General features: G+C 38.7%; 1 protein-coding gene across 1 annotated transcript in view; it reads left to right on the top strand.

Moving 5' to 3' along the window:
* The window catches only part of snrka (SNF related kinase a), a 53,988-nt gene that overhangs the window by 20,867 nt on the left and 11,212 nt on the right, over nt 1-21,909 (top strand). Inside the window, exons 2-3 of the mRNA XM_053326860.1 lie at nt 7,511-7,652; nt 17,799-18,011. Coding sequence (XP_053182835.1) covers nt 7,511-7,652; nt 17,799-18,011 — 355 coding nt within the window. The remainder of the gene's footprint in view (nt 1-7,510; nt 7,653-17,798; nt 18,012-21,909) is intronic.

Below are 21,909 nucleotides of genomic sequence, written 5' to 3' on the forward strand. Positions count from 1 at the left end.
AAGGCTGTTTGGACAGGAAGTCCCAGTCTGGCAAATGAACCTTCAGTTTGATAAAGTGATTGTATTTGAACACTGGCAGCTCTGAACGTCCACACAGTGCATGTACACAGTTAGTCTGAAATACACAAGATAGATTTGTTTTGCCATGTTGTGCCAGCTGTACTTTCACATGCTGGCAGAATTAAGCATTACATCTACAAGACAGATGAGATCTGGGCGTGTCAGACCTTAGCTTGATTAACTACTCTGGAAAACCATTTAAAACAAATCTGGACATATTTGTTTTTTTGTTCCTGTGGCTGCTGACTACATTTGTTTCAGTTGTTGCTTTTCTCTCAGCTGCTTTGTAGTTAGAGTAGAAGAGAGAGAGTAAGTGTTCTTTACTTTAAACATCAAAGTGTTCCCAGCTGTTGGAGAGGAGTAATATGCAGGTGGAAGGAAGCAGGATGTAGTTTTGTGTAAAATTTTGATGACTTTGAATGTGGGAAAATGTGGGAAAAGTGGAGGTTAGGCTCGCTGCAACAGTGGATTCATGGCTAAAATATTAGGACTGGAAACGTTCAATATCAGTAGAGATATCGTGACATTCATACTAATTCCTGAACAATACTTTTTTCACTCCCAATTTAATGAAATCCATTTTAACAAAATGGAAATGACATTATACATTATGGTGCAATTCTTTCTCTTATTTGTTTTATTTTCCAGCTCCTTGGCATTTTTATACACTCAAAGCAGCTACATAGCACAAGTACGTTTTGTTTCAGTATATTGACATTTTTCCTCTCACAGCAGTTTTACAACATAAAAAAATAAACATAAAAATAAATATAAAAAACTAAAATACATTAAATAAATAAATACACCTAAGAATACATTTAAAAAATAAACAAAAAACCTAATAATATATTAATATAAAATATACTTTAGAATAAATTAAAATAAAAAAAACTTAAAATAAATTAAAATACAAAAATACTTCAGAATAAACTAAAATAAAAAACACTTAAAAATAAATAAAATAAAAATAAATAAACCCAAAAATTAAAACAAAGTAAAAAATACATCTACCAACAGACTGAAAAACATAATGATGTGTAAAACATACAATGAATCAGCACAAATAGCTTTCAGTACAAAACAGAAAGTTGCAAGTCACGGTCTAAAGCTCCCTGCAGCACATTTAAGACCTGTACATCTTACAGAAGCTTCACTCAGCACTTTTTCTCCATAGCTGCTTTACACTGTATGAAAATCTGCTCCTTCACTTCATTAAATCCCTGCAGCATCTGAAGGCAGCGAGACTGATATATGTTGATAAAGCTGCAGCCTCTGAGAAGTGCTGTGCCAGAAGGAGACGCTGATTTAGCAGGGCTCACCATCAGCCTCTTTTCTAACTTTCTTTATAGCATCTTTTATCTTTGAGTCACACTGCGGTTTAAACACTGTTGTGTAACATTAACTATGAACATTATGTAACCATATTCTATAGTAACTAACTGATGGGAAAAAATACTCTGAGCTATGAGAGCAGTGATCTGATAGGCTGACAAGAGTATTTAATATAATCACACCTGCTGATCTGTATTCACCTGCACTCAGCCCTTTAGCACATTGCTCCAGTACTGAGATCAACTTTAGGCCCAATCACAGCATCCCACAAACCCCAAAAAAGAACCAACCAAAGCAGACTCATGAGCAGTCACTGCCTCACATACAGGGAATAATATATCCACGGACACACAGTAATTCACTTGTCATTTATTACAGAAGTAGGCGCCAACCCTCGGGAGGTAGCACAACATGCAGAGCCAAGCAAAGCTCCCTCTGTGTGACCCCATTCAAAAGATAGAGACTACATTCAAACTGGAAGGAGAAGAAGAAGTTTACACAGAGCACATCAAGTCCATGATTTATGAGATTTCCAGTGAAGCTGTAATGTGCCCTAGTAGAAATACACACACACACACACACACACACACACACTTACTTACACACTCAGCCGCAGCCTCGCTGAGTGTGAGAGCCTGATCCTGATCCTACTATGCAGGTCTAATTGATACACTGAGCAGTTAGTAGGTAAACTGATGTCACACTGAGCTCACCTTTCTCTACAGTGATTGACAGGTGCTTCATCCAATCACCTGCCAGGTTTCCTAGGATGAGTTCTAACAAATCTTTGGCCACGTGATGTTACTATGTTAGGACAGGAGGTTTTTTAGTCCAGAGTGCAGCATCATCATCTTCTACTCCTCTGAGGCAGCTTTTCAGTCCATTAACATATCCCTAAAATGAAAAGGCTTTGTCTCTTCACTGAGAGCCATTACACACACTTGGGGCCAAATGAGAACATGAGCAGGTGACACGTTAAAACGGGGGTTAGGAACAAAATGAGCATTTTTCAGATATAATCATGAAGCGTTTCTGTTGTTGTCCTTGTGACAGTCCATCCATTTGTTAAGCTTTAGTAGTGGCTCAGTGTTACTAATGCCTTTTCACTCCTGCCTTGCTCTTACCCCTCACTCTCAGAACAAATGCCATCTGGATGTCAGACAGAAAACAGGGATTATCCTGTGATGCTACAGAGTGTGTGTTTTTGCTTTCATATGTGCCCTGTGTCCACTGTTTATATTGTCTTTTTATTTCACCACTGCTGAGCTGACTGAACATGAAATGGAACCGGTAGAAAGTGTGCCTCAGGGACTCCTCTCCTCTCTTCTCTTCTCTTCTCTTCTCTCCTCTCCTCTCCTCTCCTCTCCTCTCCTCTCCTGTACCATGCTTGATGTAGCAGTGACAGACAGTATGAGAGAGTCAGGCTCTGTAGACATGAGCGGATGCAGCCATGCTGCTGGAGCACAGCTGTGTCTTCACATTGGATCTGATGAAAGCTATTCAGGCTACAACTAACCATTATTCTTATGAACAATTAATTTCATCTCTAATTTTACTCTTAAATCGTTTTTGTCTGATTTTTTATTTGTTTTATTTGAATGTATTGTACATAAAAGGGAAAAAAAGAACATAAGACAAGAAATATACATAATACATGCAGAACAGTGAGGTTAGGAATAGAGAACACAATGAAACGTATAAGAGCTCATCAGGTGGTCCTCCTATGGTGAGGTACAATTAAAGTAAATATAAGTATTAAAAAGCATTTAAAGCATTGTAAATTAATTATAATTAATATAATACAAACATACATATTATAAATGAATTGCATTTATTTATTTTTTAGCATTTAAAGCAATTTAAATTAACTATTATAAATTAAACAATTATTATAAATTAATTAAATTAATTAAAATCTTTTAGCATTTAAAGCATTATACATTAAATACAAGTTATTTAAACAATTAAGTGTTATCATTTAAAGCAATGTAAAGTATTTACTAGTATTTACTGTACTTTAAAGAAATACAGACAAATGCAGACTAAGGCTAAACAAAACCATAAACTGAGGTGTTACAAGTGTAATAAGAAAGATGATCATTTACAGATGTATGATATATGATAGTGAGAGCAGTTATGTTGTGATGAAGTGTGGTTCATTTCTAGAATGATTTTAGATTGGTCGTTATTAAATGTTATAAAAGTGAAAGATATCTTCCCAGAATCAAAGGTGATATCTTTGAATGTCACCATTTGTCTAACCAACAATCCAAATCTCAGAGATATGAAGTTAATGATCATATTTGACAAAGAAAATAATGAAATGATCACATTTAAGAAACTGAAACTAGCATTGTTTTTGGCACATTTTCTAAAGAAAGTGATTAAAACTATTATCCGATTATCAAAACAGTTACAGAAACCATTCAAACAGGAGTTAATTACACCAATTGGCTCCAATTAATTGAGCTTCTACTTCAAATGGTGTAAAAGCACTATGACCTCAACTCCAGCTCATTATTGTTCCCTTTCATTATGACCACTCACTTACTTTAATTATACACAGCATTGGCTTTAGCCCAGGGCCAAGTCCTACAACGCTCATACTAACCCTGCAAAGTCAAGTCTGAAGACTATTTACAATGCATCACTGTTAACAGAGAACTAACTCAAAGATCAGCTGGGAGCTAAAAAGTCTTCATCAGGCTTTTCTGCAAAAAAAAAAAAAGAAAAAGCAGGAATTTTGAATATCTGGCATTTTCTCTGCTCCATTCTGCCAACCCATTAAGTATTGAGGGCATCAGAGCATTTGAGCTTAATTAGAAAGTTACTTAAAAATCCTCATCATGGTAATTACTTGAGAGCTGCCAATACTGGATGAGAGCCGCTGTGATGTCTTTTTTTTCTTTTCTCTTCTTCCTCCAGCCTGAGTGAGCTGGCTCCACTGTCTCTGCCGAGCATGCAAATGTTGTTCAGACCAAGCGACACAATGTTTGTTTGTGGTTATACAAGTATGTCAGGATGTACACTATTTGTTTAGGAGAAGTACTTCAATATTTGTTTCATTAACTTGTTCAAATATCGGCCCCGTGTGTGTGTCTGTGTGTCTGTGTCTGATGTCACGTTCAGACTAGAATCTGGCAATGTTTGGAAAACAGCAGCAGCCCTACAGTTCATTTGAATGGTGAACTGAAACCATAAACTACACTGGGAATTTATCAATTATAAATAACTATAAGAAACTAAAGAACAAAAAATACATGTACATATGAGTCAATGGCAGTTTATGTGGTTTAGTACCATATCAACTAGTTATCATTAGTTCTTACATTATAACTTTTTATATTAAATAAAGCTAATGGAATACAATTGTTCTAAATATTACATTTAATCTGGGGGGGGGGGGGGGGTGGTACATTTTGGACAACATTTATGTCGATACCAATAAATCTGTCATAAGCCATATCTAATAGCAAGATGCATTGAATCCAGCGTGGATGTCAGCAATGATGCCCACATGCTCTAAAAGTCATGGTTTTTGATAGATTTAGTACAAGTGATCTCATTAAGCTATATCGGATCGGCCGATATTTTGCATTTTATGCAATTAGTGAGTCTTGCATAAAATCTTAATTCACTGATCCGATCAATGTCGTCATGTTGAAACATTTTGCAGATGGCTTGTGTTTTATTTGTCTCATTTACTCTGAACAAGTTCCACACCACCGACATGTTTGTTTGAATCTGACAGTTAGATTTGAGCCCTGTCACGATGTGACGGACAATAAAGTTTTTTGAATCTTGAATCATGAGCTGTCGGATTCAAACAAACATGTGGGTGTTGTGGGCAGACAGATAAAACACAAGCTATTTAACAATCTGTGCAACACTAAAGAACCTCGTGAGGAAGCATCTGCAAAATGTTTCAACAGCACAAATGTACCTGGATAGAGAACACGAGGAGGAGCATGCCCAGTTTAAGAAACGGAGCGTCGACAAAGAAGACGTGATCGGATCGGTGATTGGTTTATTTAAACTTACTGATCGGTGATCGGTTTATTTAAACTCACTGATCGGTGATCGCTTTATTTAAACTCACTGATCGGTGATCGCTTTATTTAAACTCACTGATCGGTGATCGGTTTATTTAAACTCACTGATCGGTGATCGGTTTATTTAAACTCACTGATCGGTGATCGGTTTATTTAAACTCACTGATCGGTGATCGGTTTATTTAAACTCACTGATCGGTGATCAGTTTATTTAAACTCACTGATCGGTGATTGGCCCCAAAACTCCTGATCGTGTAAAGCCTACATTGTCATCATGACTAGACAACATAACTATACAGCGCAACACTTGACTTCCAGACAAATCAGTACAGAACACACAACGTTGGTGGATGTGCAAAGTGTCAGACAAACAGATTAAAATACTAAGAACAAGAACAAGTTCCCAAAGAAGCTCTCTCTAATGTCTGGAAAAGAAGTTAGCTCCAGTTCCTGTTGTAGCAGGGTCCAGGTTGAGAGGGCAGAGTTTGATCATAATGGACACACTCTGCTGTGGCCATGCTGCCTGGTGTATTTCAGCTGTAAGGCAGAGAGAGAGAGATTTAAGGGCTCTACATACTAAACTTAGTGACAGGATGTTTACTTTCCTAGCAAAATGCCAGAAGCTGGTTCTCCTGCTATTAACTCTGTTACCACGGTTCAAACTGCTGGAGCAAGGTGTGTGCGTGCGCTCATGTGTTTTTTTGGTCACATAAAATATGATTGGCTGCTTCTACATGCTGACAGTTTGTCTTTTCAGGCAAGTTGCACACATACACACTCCAATAAGCACACACAAACACAGATGAATTGAGTTGACATTCATTATAGCGTCGTCACACACACCCTTTTTCCGTGATAACAAGGAGTTTGTTTTTCAATGAAACACATAAACCATCAGCCGCTTCTTTGCTCACACTATTAGCGTGTGTGTATCGCACCTGTGAACAAATAGAATTAGCTTAAAATGCCACAGGAGCATGAAAGAAGACAGGACAGCAGTGACATTTACCGGAGGACATTCCTCTCACGCTTCTCTCTCAGGACAGCATCCGTCCTATAACTGTCTCCTGGTTTCCATCCAATACCCATTTTTTATTATTTCCATTATAGTCAGTATTTATTAAGACGTACGGAAAACATTAGATGAAAGCACAGGAGGAAAAAGATACACCATGTCTTTCCCGCTCCAGCATCATCTGAAACAAAGTCAATACAGCTGAATCAGCAAGATTTAACTTCTCTGTGACGTCTGTCACTGCCATTCAGATTTCCATATGCACAGATAATGTGATTAAAGAAAAGGGGAGCGCAGTCTCGGATATATTTTTTATTGATAAAATCCTGTATGATAAAACAGACTGTAAAAATGTACCAGTTGAAGCACACTCACACACAATAAACCATATTTAGACTTGGACCAAATCAGGTGCTAAACATTCATCACTTAACTTTTTGAGCAAATTTATAAGTCAGTAGCTTGATTGTAGATGCTGCTGGGTGTTATAAAAATATGTGAAAGTGTTACATAAGCCATTTCTATCAGCAGCGGTTACATCAACATTTATAGATTTTGAATATAAATGAATATATTACTAATTCCTTGTTGCATACAAATGATTCAGTCTAGCCAATAGAGAAAAAAAATGGAAAAAATGTATTAGACCAGATATTTACTTACCTAACATGATGACGTCGTAGGTTGAACTGATGGGTTAGCTATCTAAGGAGCTCTTTTTAACTGTAAATCATGCCAGCATCAGATTATAAATATAGACTGCAGAATATGTCCTCTATAATCAAAACTTCAATCAGAAAATCCCACATCAGAAATAGTTTGTAATATTTGCACGTGGTTTAATCATATATGCCTTAAATGTGTATGTATATATGTATGTATGTATGCCTTATGTAATTGATGTATGTTTTATTACACTTTATCTGCACTTCATATGTTGTGATACTTAATATTGTGTACTCTTTTAATACTGCATGCTCGATCTCAATGGGCTAAATATCTATTTGACACTTCACATGGATTTACACTGTCTCCCTCTCTCTGTTTCTAGATATCTGGAGTCTAGGTGTGATCCTGTTCATGCTAGTATGCGGCCAGCCCCCCTTCCAGGAGGCCAACGACAGCGAGACCCTCACCATGATCATGGATTGTAAATACACTGTACCGGCCCACGTCTCCAGCGCCTGCAAAGAGTGAGTGACATATACACACATTCACTAGGGGACCCGTTTTTAATGGATGCTATTGGAAAGAAATGGCACCTTTATAACCAGACATAGGCCAATACAGAGCCTGGTGTGTTGTATGTTCATTCCCAATTGCCCCACTTAACACTACATCCCTCTACGTGTTACTGTGTCTATCCCAGTTTTCACTCACTGTCTGAGTCCAGCTACCAGTCCTCATACTGTATATGTGTGTTTGGAGAACAGCCAATTCCATTAAGCTGACACGGCCTGTAGTCTGCAATCGGGGGCGCTGACCTGTAACCGTACTGCAATGACTTCACACCAGAATCCTGCACACAGTATGGATGGGCCCCACTGTCTATAAACCATGTGTCATATACCAAGTTCTTTCTAGCTAATTGTTTTGTTCAGTTTTATGCCATGACTCATAATTCTTCAGTCACACAGCCTTCATGCAGCAACAGGAATGTCTAATATTAGCTCTTAGCACTAATTATGTTACCATCGCTAACTCTCTTCTGTGGTCATTGTTAAACCACACCTCTTCCTGTCTCAACAAGTATTAACTAGTATCACAATATGACATGACTGAGTTCAACTGCACAGTTCAGTTCAGCAAAAACCACAGTGGAACATCTCGCACTCATATCTGTGAAGACGCTGCGATACATCAACCACAAAAGCAAAATGTGTGCACGAGCTCTGCATTGTTGCAGTCTTACTGAATGTCTAATCCCACATATGTTCTATTTGTTAGCTTTATTATGAGAACAACTCAATACTACCAATGCTACCACAAGTACAGCACAATTGAAGAATACAGTTGGGTTATTAACCTTTTTTTATATTCAAGAGATCATTGAAGGTAACCCACAGTTACAGTGACATTGAGTCAATTACATAGACAGATAAGGAAAGCAACAGCAAGAACGAGAAATAATTGCAATTATACAAAGCAATTATGAGTAAATGTTGGGATGTTTAAGATTAATTTTCTAAAAAAAAAAAAAAAAAAAGTCAAAGCTTCAGCAACACTTGTAGTATAAACCAACTTTATTGTTAGACCAATGAGTTTTGGCTTGTGGCCTAAATCAGGGTCATCATAAAACACATTACAAACAGCATTTAAACAGGGTCATTAAAAAGCAGGAAAAAACTGCACCTTGGAAGTATGTAAAGTTATGCCAGAAACCTCTACTCTGCTTCTAAGATCACATTTCTAAAATGTCCAAAAGGTATAAATGTATTTATTTAAGTGGGGCTCCATGAGTTCAGGTGCGGTAAAGCTAAAAGCAGTTTTTCCAAGTTCAGACTGAACTTGTGGAACATGAAGTGAAAGCCAGTCTGAAGAGCAGGTTTGGTAAAGTGACAGAGCAGTAACAGCAGAAAGGTGAGGGGGTTATTTTCCTATAAGGGCTTTATAGATGAAAAGATACCAGTGACTATCACCTCTCTATTGGAGATACATCCAACATCATTGTACGAAATATAGCTAGAGATTCACACATTTTATGAGAAGTCATGTACAGCAACAAGACATCAGATCCTCAGAGTTTTATTAATGATGTGTTTGTATCAGAGAATAAACTGTGATCATGCAGTATAATACCAGAAGATGACTTCATGTAACATCATACTGCCGCGTCATACTGAGTCACAAATACTGTATGTGGCCATGTTAAAAGTACTATAGAAGAAGAAGCTCTACCAAAAATGTATAGTCTCTGTAGTCAGCTATAGCTAAACTGGTTCCCTCAGTATGTGCATTGTGGAATAAAGCAGTAGCCACGCTGATTTATTCCAGGCCCTGCAGACCAATTTGCTCCAGAATGTGGCAGATGCTGAACCCCTTCAAGCAGTCGAAGCAGCCCAGCTGCAGAGCAGCCGAGTCCAACCGCAGATAACAACACATGTTCCACACTCAAAATAAGTTGGGCAGTTAGTCAAATATATTAACAACTGCATAATTAACCATGTGTTAGTAAATCACACTCTTAATTTTCTACTAATTAATTCTCTCCAGCTTGGGAGAGGAGGGGGTTGTTTTCAACGACTCTGGCCAAGATTAATCAAGAAGATATTCATGAAGCAGTTTTTTTTTCTCTTCCTGAGCCAGTTTGTTGTTCCAGGTTAATGAGAGTTCAGTCATTATTGTATCTACTGACTGCAGAGAAATCATCTTCTTGTTTTGTTCGTTGCAGCGTTTAATTTGTGCTTCTGACAACGCCCATTGCGCTGAATACCTTCTGCAGGATCGTCAAACACAGTCGCTCATACTCTGCTGGATCAGATTGGACTTGCAGAAACAGGAAGAGGACAAACTTCAGCTTTATCAAAAAATAGAAGCCACTCTAATTTCACTTTGACAGCAATAGATTCTCTTTTTTTTTGAATTGACGCAACGGGTAACGAGTGGGTTTCACTGGCACAAGCGTAGCGGCATCATCGCTGTACGATGGCCAATTCTTTATTTCCACACTCGCTGCACATCACAGTATTTTTAGACACAGGAAATAAACGCTTATCTCCTCCGAGTGGAAGGAGAGATCTGACTAGATTGAAGTGCTAAGCTGAGGCAGCTGTGAGCAATCTGATGGGCTCTGAGACTGGTTTTATATGGCTGCATGACAATATCTGAATAGTTTTGCATTCAGAAAAATTTCCAGCGTCTTTTTTTCCACCTTTTGTTGACGACAGAAACAAAAGAGGCAGATGTTGATAAAAACCATCATAATATAACCTGATGTTATGTCTTTACACTCAAACATCAGTGCTATCACATAGCTCAGGCATTAGTGGCGCACATTGACACACCATTTCACTTTGGGAGAAGACCAGTAAAAGTGCAAAGAACTCTCAAAGAGCTTCAGTATACAGTGAAGAGGCTGTGATTTGCAGCACAACAAGCTCCTGAAGCTGTAAACACAACCACATTCTCATAAAGGCTAAGTAGCTTCTGTCTTACACTGAACTACTCTCTAGAGACAGAAAACATGATTGCTGTTATAACTCTTTGGAGCCGTTTCAAAACAAACTAACATGACCAGACTCTTCCTGATGAAGGAAACATCAGTTTGGCTTAGTAATGTGTTTTTAATAGTCTAAGGTCTACCACACAGAGGAATACCGCAGAGAAGAGTACCAATCCACTCCTGCACTGCCCATCAGCCCATTCTGACAACAGAAGAGCAAACTATGAATGCTCATCACAGGAAGTGACACCATCTCAATATGGTTTAGCAAGAAAGGCATATAAGTACATGTGATTGTGTCATGGTGGGGTTAGATTGTGTCGACCTTTGGTGATCCGTGTGGTAATTCCACTATAAAATGTATATTTCTATACACAGCTGCTGACACTAGTGAAAAGATGCCGCATTGTTTGAAGGCTAATATCACGTTTCTGCAGTGTCGACTCTGACTCGTAACTGAATAGGAGCGGAGTTCGTCTGCTGCTGTAAGTGTGAGGACGGTGAAATGTGGAAGAAGGTAAACTTACTTGCGTTATTTTCATCTTACTCAATTTTACTGCAAGACACAGTATGGGGTAAACATGAGTTCTCTTCAACTGTTTTGTACAAGTCATGAATACACTGCAGTGTTAATAAATCAGTCTCAAAATCAAACAACAGTATAAAATAGGAAAACTAATTCAACCTGCACACCTTAACTGCTGTGCCATTATACACTAGCTCTGCTGAAAGAACAAAACATCTGACAAGAAACAATATGAAACCATTTTGACATTTCACACTTTCTAAGAGTGCTAATTGATTTAGAGCAGTGTGGACTGCTGTTTTATAGGCAGCTTAACTGGCCTGCATTTTACCATTGCTTATATTAGGACCTGAATGATACTGAATTTTTGGGGGCGATACTGATTATTAGGGAATAAAAAAATTCCGGCATCGATATACTGGCTGATAATCTTATGTATACAGAACATTTACATAAACATACTTTTTTTTTTGCAGTCATCCCTCAAATGTAGTTATCAAAAACTTTTGCCAAAAATATGTAACATTTTATAGTTTAACAATAAAATGATATTTTAAAAAAATTAAATAAAAAAAAACATGTATGTATTAAAGTTGAATTAAGAAAAAGGATTAAATACACGTAAAGTTCTGCCTATATAACTTTTTAAAAAAAACTCATAGTGATGGATCTGTGATAGGCCAATATCGTTCAATATCAGCTGACCGATATATCGGTCAGGGTTGATGAGTGGAGGGGTACAGGAGTGTAGTTTGCCTTTGTCAGTCTGTTAGTGATCATGATCTGATTCTCTGGTTCAGTTTTCAACATATACTTCAGGTCAAGTATCCTCTCCGTACAAAATTCCCACATAGTCCACTCTCCTGTTCTCCAATTGCTCTGTGTTCCAAGTGACTGGATGAACACAGTCTTCCTCATTTCTCTCTCCAATACGTGTGTTTGTTTCTCGTCTCCGCGCGAGAGTGCTTCTGTCTTTTCTGCTTTCTCTATTCCCCCGTCGATTCACGAAAAAGCATTTACACGCCTCAATTAATTAATTATTCGCCGGCTCTGCTTTTTCCGATTCCCACACAACCTCCTCCTCCTGTTTGTTTTTACTATCCATGATTTAGATTTGCTAGGGATTAGACCGGAAATAAAATGTTTGTTTTTACACCCACCCACTTCTCCGTGTCATGACCAGTGTCACCCTCGCCACCGTCACCACCAATCAATAGCAGACAGATGCACCTTAGCTCATGTCTCGATGTCTTTCTCACAGTGTGACTTCGTGGACGGCGTTTTTGAGCCAGTCGCAATAATAGAACACTGTGTTCCTTCATTTCCTGTCCTTACCGTACCAACCACACACACACACACACAGACACTGAATACCCTCTTTTATATTCCATTACATATTCTGGGATGCGTTAGAAGAATGGGGATTTAGTGAGTCAGGTTGTTTATTTGATCCAAATTGAAAGGAGGTCTGATTTTTCTCTCATGGTCCCTACATCGTAGGTGAGTGGGATCTCTCACTAACTTTAGAAACACACCTTCCTCTGAGAAAGTGTAAACTAGCTATTATAAAACAGCGTGGGTGTGTGAAAGCCGTAGTTGGAGGGAATGTTAGAGCGGGGAGGGTGCTCGTGTGACGGCAACTACTTTACAGCCTCTCTCTCTCTCTCTCTCTCTCTCTCTCTCTCTGTCAGTACAGCACCCAAGGGACAGACAAACAGAGGGATGAGACGAGACACAGAGTCCCTCATGTACTGTAAGAGTTCAAGAGGACATCCTTCTCTTGCTTGTGTTATAACACCAGCCAGTCATCTGTGGCTTGTAAGATGTGGTGTGCCAGTTAGTGTTAGCAGGAACAATCTTCAAGTATACACACGCTTTGATTTGTGGACTGTCAGTCATGCATGAAACTTGTTGTATTAAAGCAGCAAGGCCTTTTGTTTTCTGTGTAAGCCCACACACGGGCGTTGTTTGTACAGCACCACTTTAAGTGCTGAGGTGGGTGTGTTTGCACTTTACTGAGGGATTAATGATGTGCGATGTCCTTAAAGAAGTTGTGAAGTGGGAGGAGTTATTTCAGGCGATCCTGGTTTGTGACGTAAATCATTTTTCCAATAGACAATCTAATATGAATCACAGTTGGAGTGTTTCTATAGCTTGGATTTACTGTGTACATAAAGATTTACTTCTCTAAGTGCGTTTTGGCCAGAAAGAGCCAATCAGCAAGCTTATGAATTCAATCATGTGTATAATGAAAGGTTACATTATTGAGAAATGCTTCACTTTGGAGTGACTTCAGAGACTATGGTGCTGTTTGTAACTTCAACAACAAAGCATTTTGAATTGATTACTGCTCTGATTTGTGACTGTAGACCTGTCACAATAATTACATTATCAACTTATCATACAATAACATCATTATCAACATCAGTATGTCTATATATGGACTTATGGTATGATACATGGTCATGACCTTGATCCTTTTTTGACTTCAATATTGCCACACTTCACATTAGCAGCTAATGGGGCATTTCCACTATACAGTTCTAGCACTATCTTGACTCAACTCGACTCGGTTTGGTTCCAGGAACGACCTTTTCCATCACGCTGTTGCCGATATTTAAAAATGCCGGCTTTGATTCTTGTGTCAGACGGCTCATGACTCTTCCAGTGACGACACTCTGACCAATCAGCGGCCAGTCTGTTGACGTCACATTTAGTATCAGCTCAGCTCTCTTGGAATCTTGCCAGAGCAGGTGCTAAAAAAGAACCAGGTACCAGGTACTATCCCTAGTGGACATGCAAAAAACAAGTCGAGCCGAGTAGTGCTAGAACTGTATAGTGGAAAAGCTCCATAAGAGGCTTTTCATGTAGTGTCCTCCATTCCTCACTCAATTAAAGGTAAATAACTCTCTCCTGGGCCGTAATGGCAGTTAAGTGTAGCCCCCACTCTCCAATCCCACCCCCAACCCCTTTGTATTATTATACTATTATATAATCATTATATCAGTGGTATAAAATGATCTTTAAATGACAATAATATCGTTTATCGTGATTATTTCTGAGACAATATATCATCCAACAAAAGTAATCATCATGACAGGTCTATAACATAGCAACAGCACCTGAGGCTCATGGATATTGTAGTATTCTTAATAAGTGAAGTGGATTTATATAGCCCATTTCACAGACAACAGTCACAAAGTGCTTCACATTCACAATGTATAAAATCAACTACCTAAATGCCTGTCTTAACAGCTGGATTTGTAGGTGCTTTTTAAATGAGTCCACATTATCCAAGAACTTTAAGGTTATTGAGAGACTTTTCCAAAGCTTTGGTGCTGCTGACTAGAAGGTGCGGTCTCCCAGAGTCTTCAAATGTGTCCAAAGTCAGCTGTCCGCTAAAGTCCTTTTATAAAGTAAATGAAACTGGTGTGGTCATAATGTAAGCTTATAGAATCGTTAAACTATTTAGGAGACTCCTGAGACACATCTGAAATACAGGGGAAACTCTTCAACCCCTCTTATTCCATAACTATAAAGCAAAATATTTAACATCAAACACAAGACAGTACAATAGAGGCAAGTAAGACACAAGCAAGTAAGAAATGACACAAATTGAGCTCTATAGGAGAGCAAGTGATGAAGAAAAAATAACAAATATGGACATGTGGAGGAGTTGCTGTTAAACACATTTTACCATCACAAAATATAAAGCTACAAATATTCACATTGAGGTTTTCCTTAAAAAATTGTTTTAAGAAGAATCTGATAGTGTGTGTGTGTGTGCGCGCTTAGTGCATGTTTGCTATCAGTGCAGCAGCAGAGCAGAGATAGACGAGCCCTTCCTGCTGCCTCTATCTCCTCTCTACTGCCTCTGCTGCTGCTGCTGCTGCTGGTCGTGGTCCTCAGGGAGTCTCGCTTGCTCTGACTAATCCCCAGCATGACTGACAGACAGCAGTGCACTGCTCTGCCCAGCCTGTTAGCCTGTAGCTTCCATCCCATGCTCCACTTCTACTTTAGCGCCAACACACTCGGGGGGGATTGGATAGAGTTGGGGGGGATAAAAAAAATAAATAATAAATTCAGCTGTGCCAAAATGAGCTGAAATGCACTGGGCTTGGCTACACAGGTTTATCAGCTTTAGTCTAGTGTGTGTGTGTGTGTGTGTGTGTGTGTATGTGTATGTGTATGTGTATGTGTGTGTGTGTGTGTGTGTGTGTGTGTGTGTGTGTGTGTGTGTGTGTGTGTGTGTGTGTGTGAATATGCTGATGGATGGCTGTCCTCATTCTCTCTAAAAACACTCAAAGAAAGAATCATATTACATAGGGAGCAAAGCAAACAAAATATTCTGGGACACTACTTACAATGACAGTATTTACTAAGGCTGGTTAAAACAATTATTTTCTCCTTGTTTATGTATTTGTGTATTTTTATTTTCCAGCTTTGTCATCTGTAAAATGTACAACCTAGTATCTATGCTTTAGTTGTCTGTGTTATTATACAGATGACAACGATGGCTTACTTCTGAGCGCATGATGCTTTTTTTTTTTCTCCTCCTGTATTAATTTTAGTCATCTCACTAGATCCCATATCCCACCCAATCCTATTAAAGCCCAATCTCTTTGCTTTCAACAGTGTCATTTGCATGGAATTTAATCTGCCGGCCCAGCAGCTGTATAGACGAACATGCTCGGCTTTGTCAAAGCGGATGTCTCACACGGTCTGTCACAGTATATAGCACAGCGTATATTCAATGACTTGGCGTAGCGTGTGTCATGGCAACAAAACAAGTTAGACTATTCAAATAAAAGACAGCTGGAATATTGGCTAAAACACAAAAATGGAAGTGTCCACCCATAGCGGCTGCTGGCACATTCACTAAGCTTCTTTCAAACGACTGTCAGAGCCTTTAGATTTTGCGTCGCTCTCTATCTTGACAATCCAAGACAGATTATGTGAACGGACACAGCTGCAGAGGAGCCCATTTAAAAACAGTCACTAATTAGGACCTGATTTGAGGCTGGTTAAGGCTCCTCTTAATGGCGTCTGTTAAAGTCGTGTTAGAGTGTAAATTGTGTAGCATCTAAACTGAAGTAACCAGAGTAGATATAGATGAATGAAGGGCCTATCCTTACACTAAATACACTATAGAGGTTTCAAGCAACAGCAGCTTGAGACCTGAGGCTATTATGTGTCAATTGTGCAGTGTCAAAAGACCAATACGCAACTTTTCCGCAGTTTCCTTTGGTCTCCTGTCAATGGTGTCGTACCCCCTTTAGGCATGTGTCAGTGTTGTGGTTAGGCCTGTCACAATAATTACATTATCGACTTAACGTACAATAACCTATTTCAACATCATCATGTCTATATATGGACTTATCATATGACACATGGACATGACCTTGATCATATTTTTACCTCAGTATTGCCACACTTCACATTAGCAGCTAAGAGGCTATTCATGTCACATTGTCTAAACAAGTAGTGTCCTCCATTCCTCACTGTGTACGTCCTGAGTGGAGACTGTAGAACAATTAAAGGTAAATAACTCTGTCCCCAACCATAATGACAGTCTGTGTTTTTACACAAGTGTAGCCCCCACTCACAAATCCCACCCCCTCTTACATTATTATACTATTATATTATCATCATATCAGTGGTATAAAATGATCTTTAAATGATAATAATATCGTTTATCGTGATTATTTCTGAGACAATATATCGTCCAATAAAAGTAGTTATCATGACAGGTCTACTCTGTCCACCAAACAGCATGGGTGAAACACTTTTTCTTTTTTCGTGAAACTACTTTTATTTAGTGTTTTATCTGTAAGGACCTGTGCAGATAATTCAGCTCCCAGTAAAAACCTTCTGAACAAAGAACCCTGATGTAAACCTATCCGGAAGAAGCTGACTTCAATGATGTAAATGATGGCAGTTTAACAATTACAGAACAACTCCCATGATCCCACACTTTTTCACAACGTCATCAAACATTTTGTTATTGTTTTGATTGAGAGACCCACAGTAGTAGAAATGACATATTGTGGCTTTAAGGAGTTTTGAAAGTTCCAACTTGTATATTAAGATCAGGTTAAGAGGGGTGTTATCACCAGTGTAATAGGAACACCCTAAAATACATATTGGAGTCGCCCAAAGGCGTCATTTTCAGCAGTGCCTGTTTCTTTTGTGAGAATTCATGCAGCTCCATTTGTAAATCGAATCAAAAACTAACAAGTTTATCTACTAAAAAGTCTTCTGAGGTCATCAGGCACCAAAATAAAAACAAACAAGTCAACACGAGTCAGGCGAGACTGCTGTGACAGACTAAACATTGTATTGACCCAGGTCATTCATCAATTACAATGACAACATGGCTGTGACAGGTCCTTTCCCTCCGGCTGAAGGGGGGGGGGGTGCAGGTGGTGGAGCAGGTGGAAACCTTCCAGCACCTGGGAAGCAGTCAGCCAGCACAAGTACTTCCACAAGTATGCAGATGGGGTCTCTTCAGGACCCAGCAGCACCTCATGTTTAATACAACTAAAATAACCGGTGCCACACACAAGCGTTTATAGGATCGCTGCGATTTTGAAATTAAAGTCTGTGCTATCTCTTCCCCCCATCCCCCTCACCCTTTCTTCACGACTCCAGTCTGATAGATCGTATGCTTCAGAGGGACCCCAAGCGCCGAGCATCCCTAGAGGAGATCGAGAGCCACGCCTGGCTGCAGGGCGTGGACCCGTCCCCCGCCACCAAGTACAACACTCCCCTGGTCTCCCACAAAAACCTGTCAGAGGAGGAACACAACAGCATCATCCAGCGCATGGTGCTGGGAGACATCGCAGACCGAGAGGCCATCGTAGAGTGAGTAGCTGATCTATATCCTTAATCAAAGAAAGATGAGTGAGTGCTTCATGTATCAGTAGTGTATGATATGACTAAACTCATTCAAGTGACCAATTTCATCTTCATTTGTCTACAATTGTATTTTTCAACTTTTTTTATTTAAAGTGTGTCTCATAAATGCAAAAAGTGCTAGGTTTTTTCTTGACTTTTTCCACTGTCCGTTGGGCCATTAAAGGACAGAGCTGACATCAGGGCTGCAGCTAGTAGTTGTTTAAAATAGTGAAACATGTTGATCTGTGAGCCCAAGATGGCATCCTCAAATGTCTTGTTTTGTCCACAACCCAAAGAGTTTCAGTTTATTAAGGTACAACACTAACAAAACCACAATATGTCCATATATGGAAAGCTGAGTTCTTGTATTTGGGCTTTTTGTCTTAAAAAAATTATTCAAATTCTTTTTTAAAAAGCTCTTTCACACTGTCTCACTCACTGCTGTTTTATTGAGTCACCATGTTTCAGTCGATCCAACCTTCATCAAGGAAAAATGATTCAAAATAATGAATTATAAAAATACTTGGCGATTAATGAATCATTATTGTGAAGGCTCATTCATTTCCTAAAACTTCTGCATTTGTTGGGCACTGTTTTCAGCAGAGGATTGCTACACATTTGCAATCAAGCAAGCAGATTTTGTTTGTATTGCACTTTTTATACATAGTAATGTAACACACAGTGCTTTACTATCATTATGCTATCATAATCTGCAATGAGGAAACACCAAAAGTCAGCTAAAAATGTTCACATTCAGAATAGCCAAACAAAATAAATAATACAAGATAATAAAAGATTAGTCAAATATAATGAATAAATAAAAAATAGTCACTATAAAAATGGATAAAATAGAATTGTGAGGAAGGAAAACAAAGATAAGAAGAAAATGAAATAATAAAACAACAAAAAAAAAAACAACAGGAAATGTAATGAAGTAAAAGCAGCCAATGAAAAAAGCTCTAACCACAGCCTGCATACATCCACACACAACTGCACTGATAACAGTAAACTGTTGCACTTAATCACCCATGAGAGAAGCCAAATAACACAGAGCACTTGAAGCCAACAGTACGCCTGAAGCATGCCGACAGGTTTAACGTAAAGAAAGCCCCCCCCCCCCTCCTCTCTCTAGCCCTGCAGCTAGAAGAGAAACAAGGCGAGCTGCATGAGGAAACATTTACAGGCATCAGAAAGAGCGGCTGTTGATTTCAGAGGCACGATTGCAAGTTCGCACTTGTTCCTGTCAGCCCCGTTTCACTGCTCACCTTCATCTTCCTCTACAGAGCTAGCTGTGGTGTGAGAGAAAACCTACAGTGTGTTCTCTTTCTTTTTCCTTTCATTCAAGCGTGTGTGTGGCTGCATATACGCTGTGATCCAGTGTGTGTATGACTTTATGAGATAATAGGAGAGAGAGAGAGAATACTGTACATCTGTAGCACGCAGTTTTTACGAGGCAGGCTTCCCCACTGAGCATCAATCTTTGATGTGTCTGTGTGACGTCGTGTTACTACAGTTGTGCTACTACAGCCGTGCTTCACCCTCCACCCCTCCACCCTTATACAGCAGCTCTCTCAGAAGCTTGGAGTGTCACACAGCAGAGACCTTGCCTCAGCATCACAGACAGCACGCTACAAAGAGGCCACGTCTCCCAAGTCTGCCAGCTTTTTCATTCACTACACGGCTCGCTCGGGTTACTAGCACACAGTTCTGATTGGCTCTCACACTTCAGCGCACAATTCCTCCGCCTGCCAGTCAATTAGCCGTGCCCTCACTTGATTAAACAGGGCGTCGGCAACAGATTTATTAATAGAAGTTTGTGATGAAGGGTTTTTCAGCAGAGTTCACCCTTTGTTATGTTCTGCTGCAACCAGAGCTGACAGGAGACACCTAACATATGCTGAGGGTTTTTAAGTGTACTCGATTGATGTATTGATTGATTGATTGATTGATTTTATTCATGGATTATCAGACACAGATTTCTAACATGGTCCTGAGATAATGGAAGATAAAGCAAAACACAAAGAAGCACAAAAAGCATAAAAAACTAAAGACACCAACAAAGATTATTAAAAAAAAAGAAAAATCAGAAACAGTGAAAACCAAAGCAAACAATTTATTTTACTCTGTCCCATAAAAAAGTCCTAACCTGACTTCTTATAAGCCCCTTTCATATTAAAATACCTTGATGTGTATTCTGTAGATGCTACACAAAAAAGACCGCACACAAACATTTGGATATTTTTAACTTTAAAACAAAAAAGTAGGTCCTAAACAGTGTTAAATAGGATGTTTTGAATTTCATATGTAATGGAAACAGATGGTGTTAGTTGATAAGCTAAGTCAGGCGGGTCTAACAGCTCAGTACTATATGTATTGTATTGTATTGTATTTTGGCATTTTTTTATGTAACAGTAGAAATGACAGGAAGTGAAGGGACAGTTATGGAATGACATGCAACAACACTTCCTGGACAGAGTCAAGGAAATGACAGTGCATATTCTAGAAATATAAGCATTATTCAACTATTTGTATAATGGTTATGAAGCAAATGGCTAAAAAGTGTTCTCAAATGTGATGATTTAAAACTAGTCTTTATCATACATGATGGTAACTAAATATCTTTGGTTGCTGGACAAGACATTTAAAGATGTCATCTTCAAGTTCAGGAAATTCAAACTGAATTTTCATTACTTTCTGACGCTTTATTGACCAACTGATTAATCGATAATGCAATCAATTAGTCTGTTCACAGTTGGCCTTCAGAACGTCCCAGCTCAACACTTCTATTAAAATAAATATACAAATACAGTATTAAGAAAATCTGCTCCAAACAAATCAAGGCTGCATGAGAACAGATTGACAGAAGGTCAAATACCTGTACTGTAATGACTCACACATGGAATCCCACACCACTAATTTCGTGAGCAACAACAGTGAATTCCTGTCATACTCACCAGTTTCTCTTTCAACAGAAATGTTGTTTCCATTCACTAATTACGACCTTATTTCCTTTGTACTTGACTATTTTTTCTGTCAGTGGAATGCAACGCTTCATATAGATGTTTCACATTAAAAGCATACCAGTAAATGACTCAAATCCCTTTGCGCTGCTGGAAAGGTTTTATTAAGACGACAGATCAACATGAAAACTCAAACTAAACACAGAGGTTTATTAGAAAAAGATGATTTCTTTCAACTTTAAAAAGAGGACAAATTAGGCAGCTTATTTCAAGTAAGGACTGCTTCACTCCATCTGGTTAAATGCCTGCCTTTATACCTTTTATTATTAGTCTATGTTTTTCTAACTTCAACTTTACAGGGGTGTAATATTTGAAATAAATATAAAAATATAATTCTAACCCCACTTACCCTTTTATGTATGAATTATTCTCTCAACAAACACAAACACAGGACACATACACACAGACACATGGAAGCTCACTGTACTCGCATACACAGTCCAGAAATGCTCTCCCTCCTCCTGTGTATATCCAGCTGTTTTGATTAGTTTCATTAATATGCAGAACTTAAGCTGTAATCCTACTGGCTGCACAGGGAGGTAGAAAGATGTGCTTCTCTCTATACGGATTTTACCAGGGTCAGAAGGTCAGGCTATAGCATCATACACACAGCGGCATCATGAGGTACACCTGTGCAATCTGATGCAATCCAATACAACAGCTCTGCTATAAACTCTACTTTTATGAAGCTGATACATATAAGGCGGCACAATATTAGGAACACCATTCAATATAATACACCCAAGTATACCACCACCCACTATGACCTCAGTAATAAACATAAAATAGAAATATCACCTTTCTGACAATGTCATCACAAACTGAAAATGTATAAGCCTTATAAA

This window comes from Scomber japonicus, chromosome 10 (assembly GCF_027409825.1).
Source record: "Scomber japonicus isolate fScoJap1 chromosome 10, fScoJap1.pri, whole genome shotgun sequence".
Classification (NCBI taxonomy): domain Eukaryota; kingdom Metazoa; phylum Chordata; class Actinopteri; order Scombriformes; family Scombridae; genus Scomber; species Scomber japonicus.